The 14,275-nt window shown below is 48.2% G+C and overlaps 1 protein-coding gene across 5 annotated transcripts in view; it reads left to right on the forward strand.

Moving 5' to 3' along the window:
- Positions 1 to 7,517: 7,517 nt before the first annotated feature.
- Positions 7,518 to 14,275, forward strand: part of GSG1L (GSG1 like) — a 57,910-nt gene continuing 51,152 nt past the window's right edge. For 2 of the 5 annotated variants that reach the window (XM_072935682.1, XM_072935683.1), the window contains exon 1: positions 7,534 to 8,415. In XM_072935682.1, the coding sequence (XP_072791783.1) occupies positions 8,115 to 8,415 (301 nt within the window). In that variant the 5' untranslated portion in view covers positions 7,534 to 8,114. Of the gene's footprint in view, positions 8,416 to 14,275 lie in introns of all 5 variants that reach the window. The other 3 variants (XM_041719126.2, XM_072935684.1, XM_030284683.4) reach the window with 3 other exon arrangements.

The raw sequence follows: 14,275 nt of genomic DNA on the forward strand, positions 1-14,275 counted from the left end.
AAATTACACTGTTCACATCTCTTGTGGTGTTTCTCAATAAATGGAATTATTTTTAAAAATCAGAAATTACTAAATCAAGACATAAAAGTAATTAAAAAATAGCAAGGTTAAGTGAAATCGCCCAAGTAAATACTGCACACAGAGCCCTAATTTATTTTCCTGCAGTGCATGGACTATAATTTGGCTGGTTATACAGAAATGGCCCCATCTGAGGATTTTAATGTCCATGGTTTGCTTGGGACCAACTCAGACCTTTGTCAAGAGCCAAGGAGATGCTGTCCTCATGCAGGCAGTGCTCCTGCAGCTGCCCCTGCCCTGCCCAGCCCACAGCCCCAGCCCCCAGGCAGGGCTGGCAGCAGCTTCCATGGATTGACACATCCTCAGTGCAGGAACGCAGCAGAGACAGGGGGACACTGCCAGCCTGAGCTCTGCTATGTGCCTGCATTTAATGGTGTGAAGGGCTGGCTTCAGGAGGGCCTCGGGCAATATCTGATTTTTAGAAATATTTTATATTATTCTTCCTTTCATCTGCATCAAGAATGTGAGGCCTATTTAAAGATTGAGCAGAGGTTTAAGTCAATACATTCTACCTTAAGTCAAACTATTCCCATTTGGCAGAGCAATTTTGACTGAGTGCTCTCTGTCAGCATCCAATCCTGCAGACTCTGTTAAGGGTGTTGTATTCACACATACAAATACAGGGGTCTGTGAAACCTGGATGATTTGGGCACCATCAGCAGAGCCCATGGCGGAGGAAAGGAAGGTCTCTTCAAAGATGCACACAATATCAGGGGTCAAGGGGAGAGGTAGAGTGTTCCCTACCTGAGACTTTGCAGGGTACTGAGAATAGAAAGGAAAGTTCCCCATCCAAAACCCATGGCAAGAAAACTCATCAGTCCAGGTTCCTGATGTCAGTTTGTAGGGCTCCCCTGGGACTGTCAGGGCAGCACAAGTATGAGGTGGGGGCAGCTCCTGTCTGGGACTTATCCTTCGATGTTCAGATTTTTTGCAGTCAGCTGCCAGCTCAGGGCCACAGGACCCTGAGCACAAACATCGGCTCTTTTCCCTGGGAAAGAAAACTCACCAGTCCAGGTTCCTGATGTCAGTTTGTAGGGCTCCCCTGGGACTGTCAGGGCAGCACAAGTATGAGGTGGGGGCAGCTCAAGGAAGGGGTTGGAAAGAGGAAATATTCATGACCAACTGTGAAGCTGGAAATACAGCTCCCAGGCTGAGCAGTCAGCATGATAGTGCTGAACTTTTTCCTCCTGTAGCTTCACTCCCATTTAAGCTCCAAGAAGATTCACAGCATTTTCCTTTTGAAGAATTGCTCCCTCACTTTGCCCCTTTGCTGAGGCCAGAGAGTTCATGTAGACCTTTGAGAGTGGTCTTTGATGCCAGCCAGCTGCAGCTCTGTACTTTTATCTTATTGTGGTCTCCAAAGCAGCCTTCCACTGCACCACCCCTCCCTGCTCTCTGCTTTCACTCTGCTGAGTGTCCTGCTCGTCCTCCAGGTTGCTCATATATCTCCTCCCTCCTGCTGCTCTCCAGACAGGCTGATGGCTAGCATTCTCCCTCTTTCTGCCAAGTCCTGGCCTTGACTCCCTCTTCTGCCATCTGCTACAACTTCATTGTGAAATTTGACATTGTTCAGAGCAACACTCTGCTGGGTTTGGTGCTGCCTCAAAAGTCCCTGTTTGGAGGATGTTTCTCCCCTTGACACTGTGCAGTTTTGGGACAGTCTTACCCAGGCCTTCTCAGACAGTTTGACATATTTTTAGTCACCTCTGCATCCTCATTTTCCTCACTTTTCCTTCGATGCACTGTGAAAAGCTGTCCCCAGCCAGGCAGAAACTTTCCATGCACCAGCCTGTCTTCTGCCTGCTGACCTTTTCTCTTCCCCTTGGAACAGTTATGCAATTACCTGCCTTTGCTCTGGAGAGACATCTTTGCCACTGTGTTTTGCTTTTAGTATTGATCTCTTGATTTTTAGTTTGGTTGCTTTGTCTTCTGCTCGGCTCCTGGGGGAGAGATTCCTGCTCAAATTGAGGTTTGCTACTGAAATGTTTAAAACCTGCTGGTTGTATGTATAAATTTACTGTGCTCTACAATTTCTGTCTCAATGTAGACCAAATGCAGTGTCCTGTTACATTCAGCTTGAGAGCCAGCCTGACCATCCTGCCTCCCTGTGGCAAGCAAAGCTTGCCCTCACCTTCAGCATCACTGCCCTGATGGGACCATGGGCACATCCCAGGGGCTCCTGGTGCCCTGCCTTGGAACACACCCCCAGGGACACCATGTGCACCCATTTTCTGCAAGTCTGCATGGCCCCATCAAAAAGCCATCCCTGCACCTAAGCAGCCTCTTCTACTCTGCTCTGGTAAAGTCTGTTTCCCCAAGTGCATTTTGCACAGGGTCCAATTGCTGCAGAGAAGATACAGAAGCATGAAGCTCCAGGTACAGAGCTTGCTCAAACAAATCTCCCTGATCACTCCTTTCTAAAGTGATCCCACTGCAAATCATAATCTAGCACTTAAAATGCCTGGATATATGGATGAATCCTAATTATGGGGAAAAAAAAATACATGCACATACAAATAAGCAACATTATTCTTCATATAAATGACACCAAATGCACACAGTTTACTCCTTTGCCAGGCAGAAACTGAAAACTGCAGACATTTCAATGTTCTAGCTTGTGTCCCTAAAAATACATTGATAAGAGAAGGGGAAAAATGTCTTAAAAACACGACAAGAATGTTATATAAATTAATTCATCTGTAGTTAGTGGATTAGGCACTTCCAAAAGCACAGTGGGATATGACAATATATAACTTTATATGAATATGGAAATCAGATGCCTGGGTTGTAAAAGAGGATGTTTGGGTAGTGAGCCCTTTGACATTTCTCAGCACTGCTCTCTTTGTTGTGACCACTTTTTGGCTGCTTTCATGCCAGGCCAGGGTGCCCAGGAATATTGAAAGTCTCACAAGCTGCCATTAGGGCTTTGATGTGCAAGAATGCTTCTTTAATTGCAGCAATAAAGAATGAAGTGAGTTCTGCTTTTAGAGTTCTTCTTAAGTGAGCCTGTAGCTTCTTGTAACAACTTAGACATATCAAAGTTAGCCTTAACAAAGAGTGCTAAATATTAATTAAACTTTCATCTTAATCCAATCCAACTGTCAATTGTGAGGAAATAATTCTTGTAACCCTAGGACAGAAAAATTTCTAATTCAGGATCAAAAGTAGGATAGCATGATACTTAATTCCCTCCCACCATAGGTGGGCACATGTAAATAGCTTTTTGGGAATTGCCTCAGGAATATCATGCTTGCTCAGCCCTGACCTTTTGGACTGCCTCTTCAGGCCACTCAGCCAGTCAGCTCCCCCAGGCACGAATCAAGACATGACTCAGACCTGTCACTTCTTTTCATCTCCCTTCCTCTCCACCAGCTGCTGGAAGAATTCAATGCAGGCAGCAGATGAGTACAAACCTGCTGGCATCCCAGTCCCACCAGTTCTGACACAAAGAGCAGTGCTGGGTGATGGGTGTGATGCTGTTTGGGACACTCAGGGACCCTGAGTGGCACAGCCAGGATGGGCAATGCTCACCACTGAGCACAGCACCAGAGCAGGGCCTCTGCAGAGGGCACCCAGGGATGTCTTGTACTGCCCAGGGATGCTGGACCACGGAAATTTTTATGGGAGAGGCAACAGTTTATTTTACCACTTTCATTTCTGTCAAAACTAGTAAAGATCTTTGCTACAGTACTGTCAGAAACCATTTTTTGCCTGGTTGCTTTAGGAACAGGGAGAATTTCCTGAGCAATCTTCTTGTCCTTGCCTAAATGCCCACAAGCAAAGTACGTGAAAGACACACTGCAAGTCATAAGTTAAAGTGAAGACCAAGATTTCCTGTGGTATCAATATTCAACCCTCCTTCACCTGGACCCCTGGGGGCTGCCCGTTTGCTGAGGGCTTAATTTCTGTCAGAAAATCAGGATTGTCTCTCGACAGCACCTCTGAGATGAGCAGGACTGTGCAGCCCAGCCTGTGTGCTCAGAGTGCCAAGCATCACTGCTGAACACAGACTGCTCTGGGCCAGAGCTCTGAGAAAAAGATAAAAACTGGGGTGAAAACGACAAAAAGGAGCCTGAGTCTGGAGTGGAGAGAACACAAACTTCACAGGGTAACACAGTCTGGGGAAATATGGACAGTATTTCCATCCCAGCCCACTTCTCCAAATATAAAAATAAACCTGTTGAGTGACTGAGGTAAGGGGAAAATTCCCATTTTGCTGAACAGAGCAGAGACAGGGGAGGTATATTGGGGGCACACCAATAATTCATATTTACCGTGGAAAGAGAGCAAGAGAGAGATGAGCTGTGCAGAGCTCTATGTCAAGGGAGGAAAATTCCAATCATAAAAGGAGATTTTGAGCTTTTCGCAAGACAAAGGACTTGAACAAGTGAATGCTGTGGCTCTGTGGTGCTGAGGAAAAGCAAAGAGGAGCTGCCAGGAGGGGTCCAGCCCAAAGTGGCAGGAGGAGCTGGGAAATCCAGTCCAGTGACAGCTGAAAAGGACAAAATAAACACATGAGGAAGCCCAGGAGGACAGAGCCATAAGAAATTAAAATTTAAATAAAAGCTATAGGGTGTTTAAAATGTTGATTTAAATCCAGCATATAATCCCAGGCATTTGACATTGCTGGTTCAAATAAACACCCAGACTGAGCTCACCATGTCCCCATCAGCACCAGAGGACCCAAAAGTAGGGCTTCCTCTCACTTCAGTGAATGGTGCCTCTGTTTTCCACTAGTGGAAAACAGAGCCTGATTGAAAGATTCCTTTTGCAAAAGCTATCATTATTTTAAATCCTCCGGGTCAAATTCTTTTTGTACACAAGTAAATACTGAGTAATAACAATTTACACTGATCCTGTAAGAAATACTAAAGAAAAAAGGGTTAGTATAACCTGGGAAGGTAATTTTTCTCACAACAGCAGAGAAAAGTTATTGCTGCACAAAGGTTTTTAAAGATTCTTTTAGGCACAACCTGAAAACTACATCTCTGTAGCATTCAAACCCTTCTACGTTATCATCAAAGATAATACCACATAAATACTACTTAATCCAGGCATCTGATCTGCCTTCTGCAGCATATGCATGATCTTTCCATTTTTATACACAACAAATCTGATGAACAGAGATTATATAAAGAGAAGTTATTGGAGTATTACAGCACAGAATAGTTCTCAATAGTTCTCAAGTAATCCCAACAATAAAAAAAAAAAAAAAAAAAAAAAAAAAAAACAACAACAACCAAAAAAAACTGGTTTCCTTTAGGAAAAAGAAAATTAATATTAAAAATTCTCTGACTCTGTCTGAGCCTACTTTACTTTGTGTTCAGTTTTTTAAATGCTTAAGATTCTAAAAGCTCTGTATCACAATACAAACCAAATTTCTGTTTTATTTGGCCTCTTATATTTTTAAATTTACTGCAAATATGTTGGTTCTCAACAGCTCTGCTGGTCTGAAAAACAAGAATGAAGAAGATAAGGAGGAACAGAAACAGAAATATCTGTTAGGCAAAATTATTGCAGAAAACAAAAGCCTTGGATGCCTACCCCTCAGGGAGTTGGGCACAGGGAGGAGCAGATTGAGCAGGCATTGGTGCTGCAGGCCAGCAAACACAATGCACAAGGCAATAGACGGAAAAAATTTGTGAGAAAAGAGCTGTAAAGACCTATATTCACACTTGGAGAAGTGTGATGATTCAGATACTGGCAGCCACTTGAAAGACAGTCCTGAAGAACAGCACCAGCTTTCTTATGAAGGCTTTCTGTCAAAGTTTCAAGTGCTTTGTTTATTCCTCTTAGCAAGTGGATAACCCTGAGAAATACAGAAACACCACAAATGCATTACTGAGTAAATGTCCCAAACATAAAAATAATTGAAGTAATAATCCTGTGGTCCTCTGAATAGCTATCACCTCGATTTCTTGCTGTCCTGGTTTAGGACAACTAATGCAATTAATGCAATTAAAAACAAGGAAAGGATGTTGACTATTTAGCTGCAAGATGTAATGCTGCAAGGGCTGGGACAGGGAGAGGTGCTATGCTATGAAATTCCAACAGGACAAGGAGAAGCACTCTGCTAGAGCAGAGCACAGGGAAAACCTGGCACTGAGGAGGTGGCACCCATCGGGCACAGGCAGGAGCGGGCAAAGCAAAACCTCTTGTGTACAAAGTTATTTCACCAAACTTGCAGAGTTGCCATCACAATTGCTCTCACAGAGCCCTGTGGGTTTTCTCACAAAAGTTTTCTATTAACTTTCCAGTTTCTTCTTAACAAAAAATTACCAAAGCCAAGTGAGTGTAAAAATAGTGGAAAATCTCATCAACAGCTGGGCTCAGAGATTTGGGACAGGCATCAAAAAGAGCCATGAGTCCTGTGGCTACCTGTGAGGGGGCATCAGGAAGGCAGGAACAGGTCCTGGAAGCCTTAAGGAGAAATTTCACCTCATCCTCCCTGGCTTTCCTGAGGAGCTGGAGAAACTGCCCCCCATGTCCTGTGTGCAGACAGCAAAGCACAGCAGCAGCACTGCCTGGGGGTTCCATGAGCACTGTCCTGCCTATCAGTGTCAGCCTGCTTGGCTACATGGATATTTCCAGGATATTGGACATTTCCAATGTGGAATATTTCCAATAGTGGATATTTCCAGGGAAAGCCACTGCTGGGCTGCTCTGAGAGGCCACCCCCATGGCCCCTGCAGGATGTCCAAACTAGGCTGGAAGGAGACACCACTCAGAAGGCACTTCTTCTTCACCACAGAACAAACAACTTCTTCACCACAGAAAACTGTGTTCATCCACCAAGGGACAGAACCATGGTGTGACAAGTGTGGCCAGCCCCACTGCTGGGCATGGGGTCTCACGGGTTCTGCCTCCACCACCCTCAGGTGCTCTGCTCCTCAGGGCACTCAGCACTCAGCAGAGAGCTCTGAGCAATGTGCAGAGGGGTCAGAAACTCTATGAGCCAGCTGGACATCGTGAGAGGACAATACACTTCTATTTGGAAATGGGATATTGAGTATTAACTGCTCCCTGCTCTCGGCATTGCCATCTGGTGAACAAAACCCAGGGTTTGCTCTAATTAGTTCTGTCTGTCGGCACAAAGCAGGACCTACAGAATTTCCTCCAGATTCATTTCAACCAAAACATCTGCAAGAGCTGTGTCTGGGGATAAAAGCCTGGGCAAGGGGCTCCACTTGGTGTTGTGAAAGATGTGGGTTTCACACATCACACACTCAAACCTAAATTCCTCTGGGGCTGCCAGAGCAAGCCTCTGAAGAAAGAGATTTGCACCATTATGCCAAAAGCAGAATCAAGCCCTGGATTTACTACTCTCTAGCTCAGAGCAGAATTGCCAAAGTACCGCTCCATCCCTCCTCCTCCTGGACCAATCTCTACTCCGGGGTATACCAAAAATGCCTTTCAGGGCTGCGCATAATAATAATCTTAATAATAATAATAATTCTTTTCGGGACTGAGCCGTGACGCCTCCCCCAGCCCGGCGTGCTGCAGCGGGCTGCGAGTGCCGGGCACGGTGGCAGCGGGTGGCAGCTGTCCCTGCGTCCCTGCCTCCTCCTGCCGCACGCTGAGCCGCTCCTGCCCATCCTACGGGAGCAGGGGACAGCGAGCCTGGCAGCCTGCAGGTGTCTCCCGGCGGAGGAGGCTGCGGAGCCCCTCGGGAGGATGGTGTGCGGTGCCCGAGCAGATGTTCACTCGCCTCTGGGGCTCCTCGGGAGGCAGAGCCGCTCCGCTCCCCTCAGCGCGCTGAAGCTCCGCGGCTGCGAGAGATCGGCCCCGCTGCCGCGCCGGCAGCTGCTGCTCTAACCAACAAAGGCAGGGTTTCAAGTGAAGGGGAAGGATGGGAGTGTGGCTGCAGAGCTTCCCTCACCGCTTCAGCAGCAGCTTGGAAGAAGCTGAGAGTTTTGATGCCTGGACAACTGGATTCTGAATCGTGAGAGGCTTTGAAACCCACCCCCCCCTCCCAAATAAAACAAACCCCTTTGACTTCTTCTCTCAGCAGGAGGGGGAGGGAGGGCGGATTTACCATGAAGACAAATCGAAGATGCAGAGCCCTGCTAGCAGTGAGTCTGAATCTGATGGCTCTCCTCTTCTCTACAACAGCTTTTATCACGACCCACTGGTGTGAGGGCACACAGAGGGTCCCCAAGCCGAGCTGTGGGAAAGAGAAGAAGACAAACTGCCTCAACTACGGCGGGAATGAGACTGCAAATGAGACGAACCAGAATGTGGTTCATTACAGCTGGGAGACGGGAGATGACCGCTTCCTTTTCAGGTATTTCCACACTGGGATCTGGTACTCCTGTGAGGAAAATATCAATGCTGCTGGTAAGTATAAAACAACTTCCTCCCGGCCTGTGTTGCTTTGTGCTCGCCTCGGTGCGATAAGCGACGGGTTCTGTGCCGTACCTTAGAGCAGCGGAGAGAGGCAGGGGTTTAACAGTTCTGTGTTGAAAAGCAACCTGTTTGTGCGAGGGCAGGGATCTGCTTGTTTACCTGCTGCCTGCTGCAGGCTCTGAGCTCTCCGGCTGAACCCCGGAGCAGCCGCGTGTGAGCCCGGGCACACGGGCAGCGGGCAGTGGGCAGAGAGCATCGGACAGCGGGCAACAGGCAGAGAGCATCGGGCAGCAGGCAGAGAGCAGCGGGCAGTGGGCAGAGAGCATCGGGCAGCGGGCAGAGAGCATCGGGCAGCGGGCAGAGAGCATCGGGCAGCGGGCAGAGAGCATCGGGCAGCAGGCAGAGAGCATCGGGCAGCGGGCAGAGAGCATCGGGCAGCAGGCAGAGAGCATCGGGCAGCGGGCAGAGAGCATCGGGCAGTGGGCAGAGAGCATCGGGCAGCAGGCAGAGATCATCGGGCAGTGGGCAGAGAGCATCGGGCAGAGGGCAGAGAGCATCGGGCAGTGGGCAGAGAGCATCGGGCAGAGGGCAGAGAGCATCGGGCAGTGGGCAGTGAGCATCGGGCAGCGGGCAAGAGGCAGAGAGCATCGGGCAGTGAGCATTGGGCAGAGGGCAGAGAGCAGCGGGCAGAGAGCATCGGGCAGCGGGCATTGGGCAGCGGGCAGCGAGCAGTGGGTATCGGGCAGCGGACAGCGAGCATCGGGCAGCGGGCACACGGGCAGCGGGCAGCGAGCAGTGGGTATCGGGCAGCGGGCAGCGAGCAGTGGGTATCGAGCAGGGGGCAGCGGGCAGCGGGCAGGGGACAGCGGGCAGCGCTCCCGCAGCGCCCCCGGAGCGCACGGAGGCTCCTCCGGCAGCCCCTGACACCCGACAGCAATCGCCCCCAGGCCGGCGGGCTGCCTGGCAGGGGCAGCACAGAGGCCACGGGTTTTACCAGCTTTTGCCTCTTTTCTGCTCTTCGCCGAAGTCAATGACCGCCCGCCAGCCCTCCCTGGGGTGTGTGTTTATTGAACAGAGAAATGCAGTTAAAGGGCTCAACTGGGCACAAGAAAGCTCATTTCTGCTCCCTGCTCAGCCGTTTACTTGCTGGGAAGCACTCAAAAAGACATCTCTCCAGCTTATCAGTGCATTCATTTCCTCTGCTGCAGCCTGGCATTTCCCAAGGAATAAAACACTGGAGGGTGGATGGCAGGCAGCTGCCCTGGGACCAATTTAAATCTCAGCAGATGCAAACTGACAGCCCCTACTCCCAGAGCTGTCTGCTAGAGCTAATATCCACCCTCTGCTTTTGAAAGAGCTCTTTTCTAGATAATGTGACTGAAAAATAAAGTTTACAGATGTGACTCAGTATGAGATGATGGGTTGTGGATACTTGTTCCTCGCTGGGCTGTTCCCATCCTGTCCCATCTGCCATTGCCTTAGGAGTAGATCAGGGAGTTGGTTCTTCCCTACTGGGAGACAGGAACAGTTAAACACAGATGTGTTATGTCCCTGAGAACACAGCCCCTCTGGCAATGGGAAGTTTAGGGTTGAATTCTGGTAAAATTAACAGAATTCTCTGTGAGAATGTACTATTAAGTGGGGCAAACCTGGGGAAGTGCTCACAGCCTGTTTCATCCCAAGGGGTTGTGTATTCTCCCTGGTGTTTTTTGAGGAGAGTACTTGCAGAATTAGTTGTTTATTAAAACTCAATTTAATGCTAAAAAAGGAAAGTTCATGAACTCCAGCCTTGGGACTGTAACAGCTCCAGGCTGAAATGAGAGCACCAAAGCAACAGTCTTGATGTTAAAAAGAAAAACACAGGATAAAAAAAAAAAAAAAAAAAAGCTTATTTGTCTTACTGATTGGGGAATCAGCTTAGGCCACAGCAGCCTGAGTGAGCAACCTAAGACTATGGCTTTTTGAGCATCTTAGCTGGGGTTGGCATGATCAAGGATGCCCACATTTCTGGCAGATACTGAAATCTTTCCAAGTCCAGATTTATGTGTGAGATAAGTTGTAACTGTGTGACTCTAGCCCACTCAGAAAAGTGAGTTATCTGTGGGAGAAGAGAAACAGTGATCTATTCTGTACCGGGTAAACAAAGCTGTGCTGTAGTGGGTGATTTCAGGAGAGAGCTGGAAGCCAGCTTTAAAAAGTTATGGTGAAAGCAGGAGAGAAGGGGTTGCTTCTCCCTCCCCACACCCCCACAGCAGCTCAGTGAGTGTTTCCTCTTATCTGAAACTCTTCAGTTTGCAGACTAGGAGTGACCAGCCTTTGGAAATAACCAGGCAGGTACAGGGATATACTGGCTTAGACAGACAGCTGCCTCTTTCACATTTACCATATCTTCTCCTGGGAAGGACAGGAACAACGTAATGGACACGGGTCTAAATTTGTCCCTAATAGTGCCAACATAAAATACCCGACAGCTCTTCACTCAGACTGATGGCTTTGTAATGCCAGACTGTCAGAGTGTTGTCATGGCCTTTTGCAGCCTGACTGATGATCTTTTTATCTGAGCTGCAGGGCCCCGAGGCACCAGCCCCAGCCCAGCAGCACAGGGTTGTGCTTACACAGACAGCCCCTACTCAATCTCCCTGTGAGGAATCCACCCCAGAGGCTCGTCCCCATCCTCAGCACACCTGCTGAGCCCAGCCCTGCAGGCATCACCAGTCACACAGTCATGGCTGTGTGTTAAACAGCATTGTATTAATACTGTTAAATAGCGATGGATTAATTTAGTCAAAATCCCCAGCTCAAATGCACTGTACACTGTCAATAGCATCTGTCTTAAAGCTCTACCAGCAGCACTCCGAAGTGACTGCAGCAGCAGCCTTGCTCCAGGCAAAGTCCCTTCCACAGTCACTCACAGCCTCACACTTTATCAGCAGAACATATGGCCAGAGCCCATGGTCAGCACCATTCCCACGGCTCCCATCCCATCCCTGATTCCTCCCTGACTCACTGATGTCTGAATTTAAGCAGCGTGAGAGGAGACCTCATCATAGTCTATAACTTCCTCATGAGGGTCAGGCACTGGTCTCTTCTGTTGTGACCAGTGACAAGATCCACGGGAATGGCCTCAAGTTGTGACAGGACAGGTTTAGGTTGGATATTGGGAAAAGGTTCTTCTCCCAGAGAGTGTTTAGGCACTGGAACAGGCTGCCCAGGGTCCCAGCACCGAGCCTGCCAGAGCTCCAGGAGTGTCTGCACAGCACCCTCAGGCACAGGGTGGGATTGTTGGGGTGTGTGTGCAGGGCCAGGAGCTGGATTTGATGATCCCTGTGGGTCCCTTTCCATGCAGGGTCCTCTGTGATTCTGTGCTGGATCCCACCAGGCACATGTCAATGCCAGGAGCTCACTGTGTGATTGTGGCACTGCCAAAACTCTCCAGAGCCTCCAAACTTTCACAGCTACGAGTCACATTCTTCCTCCAGCCACTAGGCTTCTGATTTCTCTCTCCTCCAGCCACACTGTCAAAACTTTCTGCTCCCTGCACTGGTGCAGCTGCAACACAGCAGATCTTGTAGTGCCAACAGGACCAACTCCCAGCAGGCTGATGCTGCAGGGAACAGGATTCCAGGGCTCCCAGTTGGCTGGAGGGGCTGGGACTCAGTCACACCTTAAAGTGACATTTAGGCAGCAAGCAAACAAATTTTTGAGTGTCTTCTTGCCACTGTTTATCTGCAATGTGCATTTAGATTCCAGAGGCTGAGGTGCAAGCAGCATGCCATCCTCTCTGTGCAGAGCCCAGTGGAGCGTGCCTGCCTCTTGGTGCCAGTTTCTGGTTTCCACTGACAGCTCTAACAGAGATTGAATGCTGTGATTATTTCTGAAATAATTTGTGAATCTAGAGTTTATTTTTATCCAGCATGTCTAGGACAGCTCAAGAATTCAAAAAGCATTTAGTACCTGAGAAATGTAATTGTGAATCCCCTCTGGGAAAAGAGGGACTAGAGCATTTCTATTTCATTGGTGGGGGAGTCCTGTAATTATTTAGCACAATTTCTGATTCAAAAGTGTGCTGAATCCCAGTCTGCCAGAAAGAGGTTCTCCCTTTCAGAGTGGGTTCAGTGCTTTGGATACCACACAGGTGGAGGTGCCTTCTGCAGGAGCAACACACACCCAGCCTCAGAAGGGGGTGAGGATAAAGCTCTGCAGACTGTGCTGCTCATGAGCCCTGCTCTGCCCTCCCAGGCTGCACCTGGAGCCTCCTCCTGGGCTGTGAACTCCTTGGCCAGGGCCAGATGTCTCAGAGCCAAGCTCACCAGCATTTAATTTCTTTTTAACTGTGACTTTGAGCTTTTATCTTGTTGCACACACGCAGTCTGTGCTTGGGCACCTCACAAGGCACCACAAAAGTGCTGCACTGACAGCAACAGTGGTGAGCCTGCTGGTGGGTTCCATGACTCAAGAACACACACCCCATGAAAAAATTAACACATTAAGTAGGCAAGGTGGCATATCAACTTCTAAAGGGGAGTTTGAGAGTAGGAAGTAGTTTGAGTTGCTTGGAAGCAATGAAAAGTCAGCCAGTTTTGCTCAATTATGTGTTTGCTTTATTGTTAACAGAAAAACCCATGAACTCAGACCTTGCTTTAGTTGCCAGTGGACAGACAAGCTCAGTATTAACATCCACAGCCAGAGGGGAAGAGCAGCTGCCCAGCTGCCTTTTGACAGTACTGTCCCATTAAATAAACAAGGATGCTCACCATGCTCCCCAGAACCAGGAGAGCAGCAATGGGTATGCATGGCTTGTTTTGTGAGTTTGGATTGAATTTTTTGGAGGGCAAGGGGTCTGTAGTCCTTTTTGTGCTCTACGCCACCTATTTCTCCTGAAGGAGGAAACAGGAGAGTGGAATTTAGATTGGATGTAAACGTCAAAACTGGTCAGAAGTGTGGGCTCTGCACGTGCCTTGAGGAGAAGCCAGAGAGGGAGAGAGGTTTCTCCTGCAGAAATGAGTAAATCTGGGCCATAAACACCAGAACTTGCCACAGCCTTTCACAGCTGCAGAGTGGCTCTGCAACACCTCTGTACCCCACCCCTGTGATCATCACACATCCCAGTGATTCACCACAGGTGCCTGCCCAGAGAGGGGCTGGGGAGAAGTACCTTGTGAGTATATAATTAAAAGCAAGAAGACTTGGGAATTCTTGCTGGATTATGAGAAATACAATATAATTGGCATGACTGAAACCTGGCAGGTTTATTCGCATGACTGGAATGTAAAAATTGTTACTTATAAATTGTTAGGAAGGAAAGAGTGGTAAAAGAAATGGAGGAGGTAGAGCTCTGTATTAAAGATAAAATTTCCAGTGCTAGAGGAACTGAACCCAGGGGGCTAGGATAATCTCCATCTGAGGATGTTGAAATAATTGGTACATGAAAATGCTGGTTAAGAAGAATCTGTACATCACTATTTTAAAGTGGAAAAAAATTGTACAGGCCACTTGACCCAGGGATTTTAGGACAGTTATCTGAGAAGGCACTTATTGCATGGCAACAAATAGGTTTTATCAAAGGTATGGGCTTATTAAAGGTAAATCATTTACCAAGATGAATCACTTCTCAGACAAGGGTAATGGATTAGACCCAGTCTCTGTGGATTTGCAAAAAAAAAAAACATTTGGTGGAATGTCCAAGTGAAAATTCTTTCCAGAAGAGCTGCAGAGAGTGAAGAGGATGGTGAGAGCAGAGAGAGAGGCAGGAAGGCTCCACACTGAACAACCTGAGCTGCAGGCTGGACAGAAAGCCCAGGGCACAGAGATGTCCCATTGGTGGGCATCAAGTGGCAATGACAGAGCTCAG

The sequence above is a fragment of the Taeniopygia guttata genome, chromosome 14 (assembly GCF_048771995.1).
Source record: "Taeniopygia guttata chromosome 14, bTaeGut7.mat, whole genome shotgun sequence".
NCBI classification, from domain to species: domain Eukaryota; kingdom Metazoa; phylum Chordata; class Aves; order Passeriformes; family Estrildidae; genus Taeniopygia; species Taeniopygia guttata.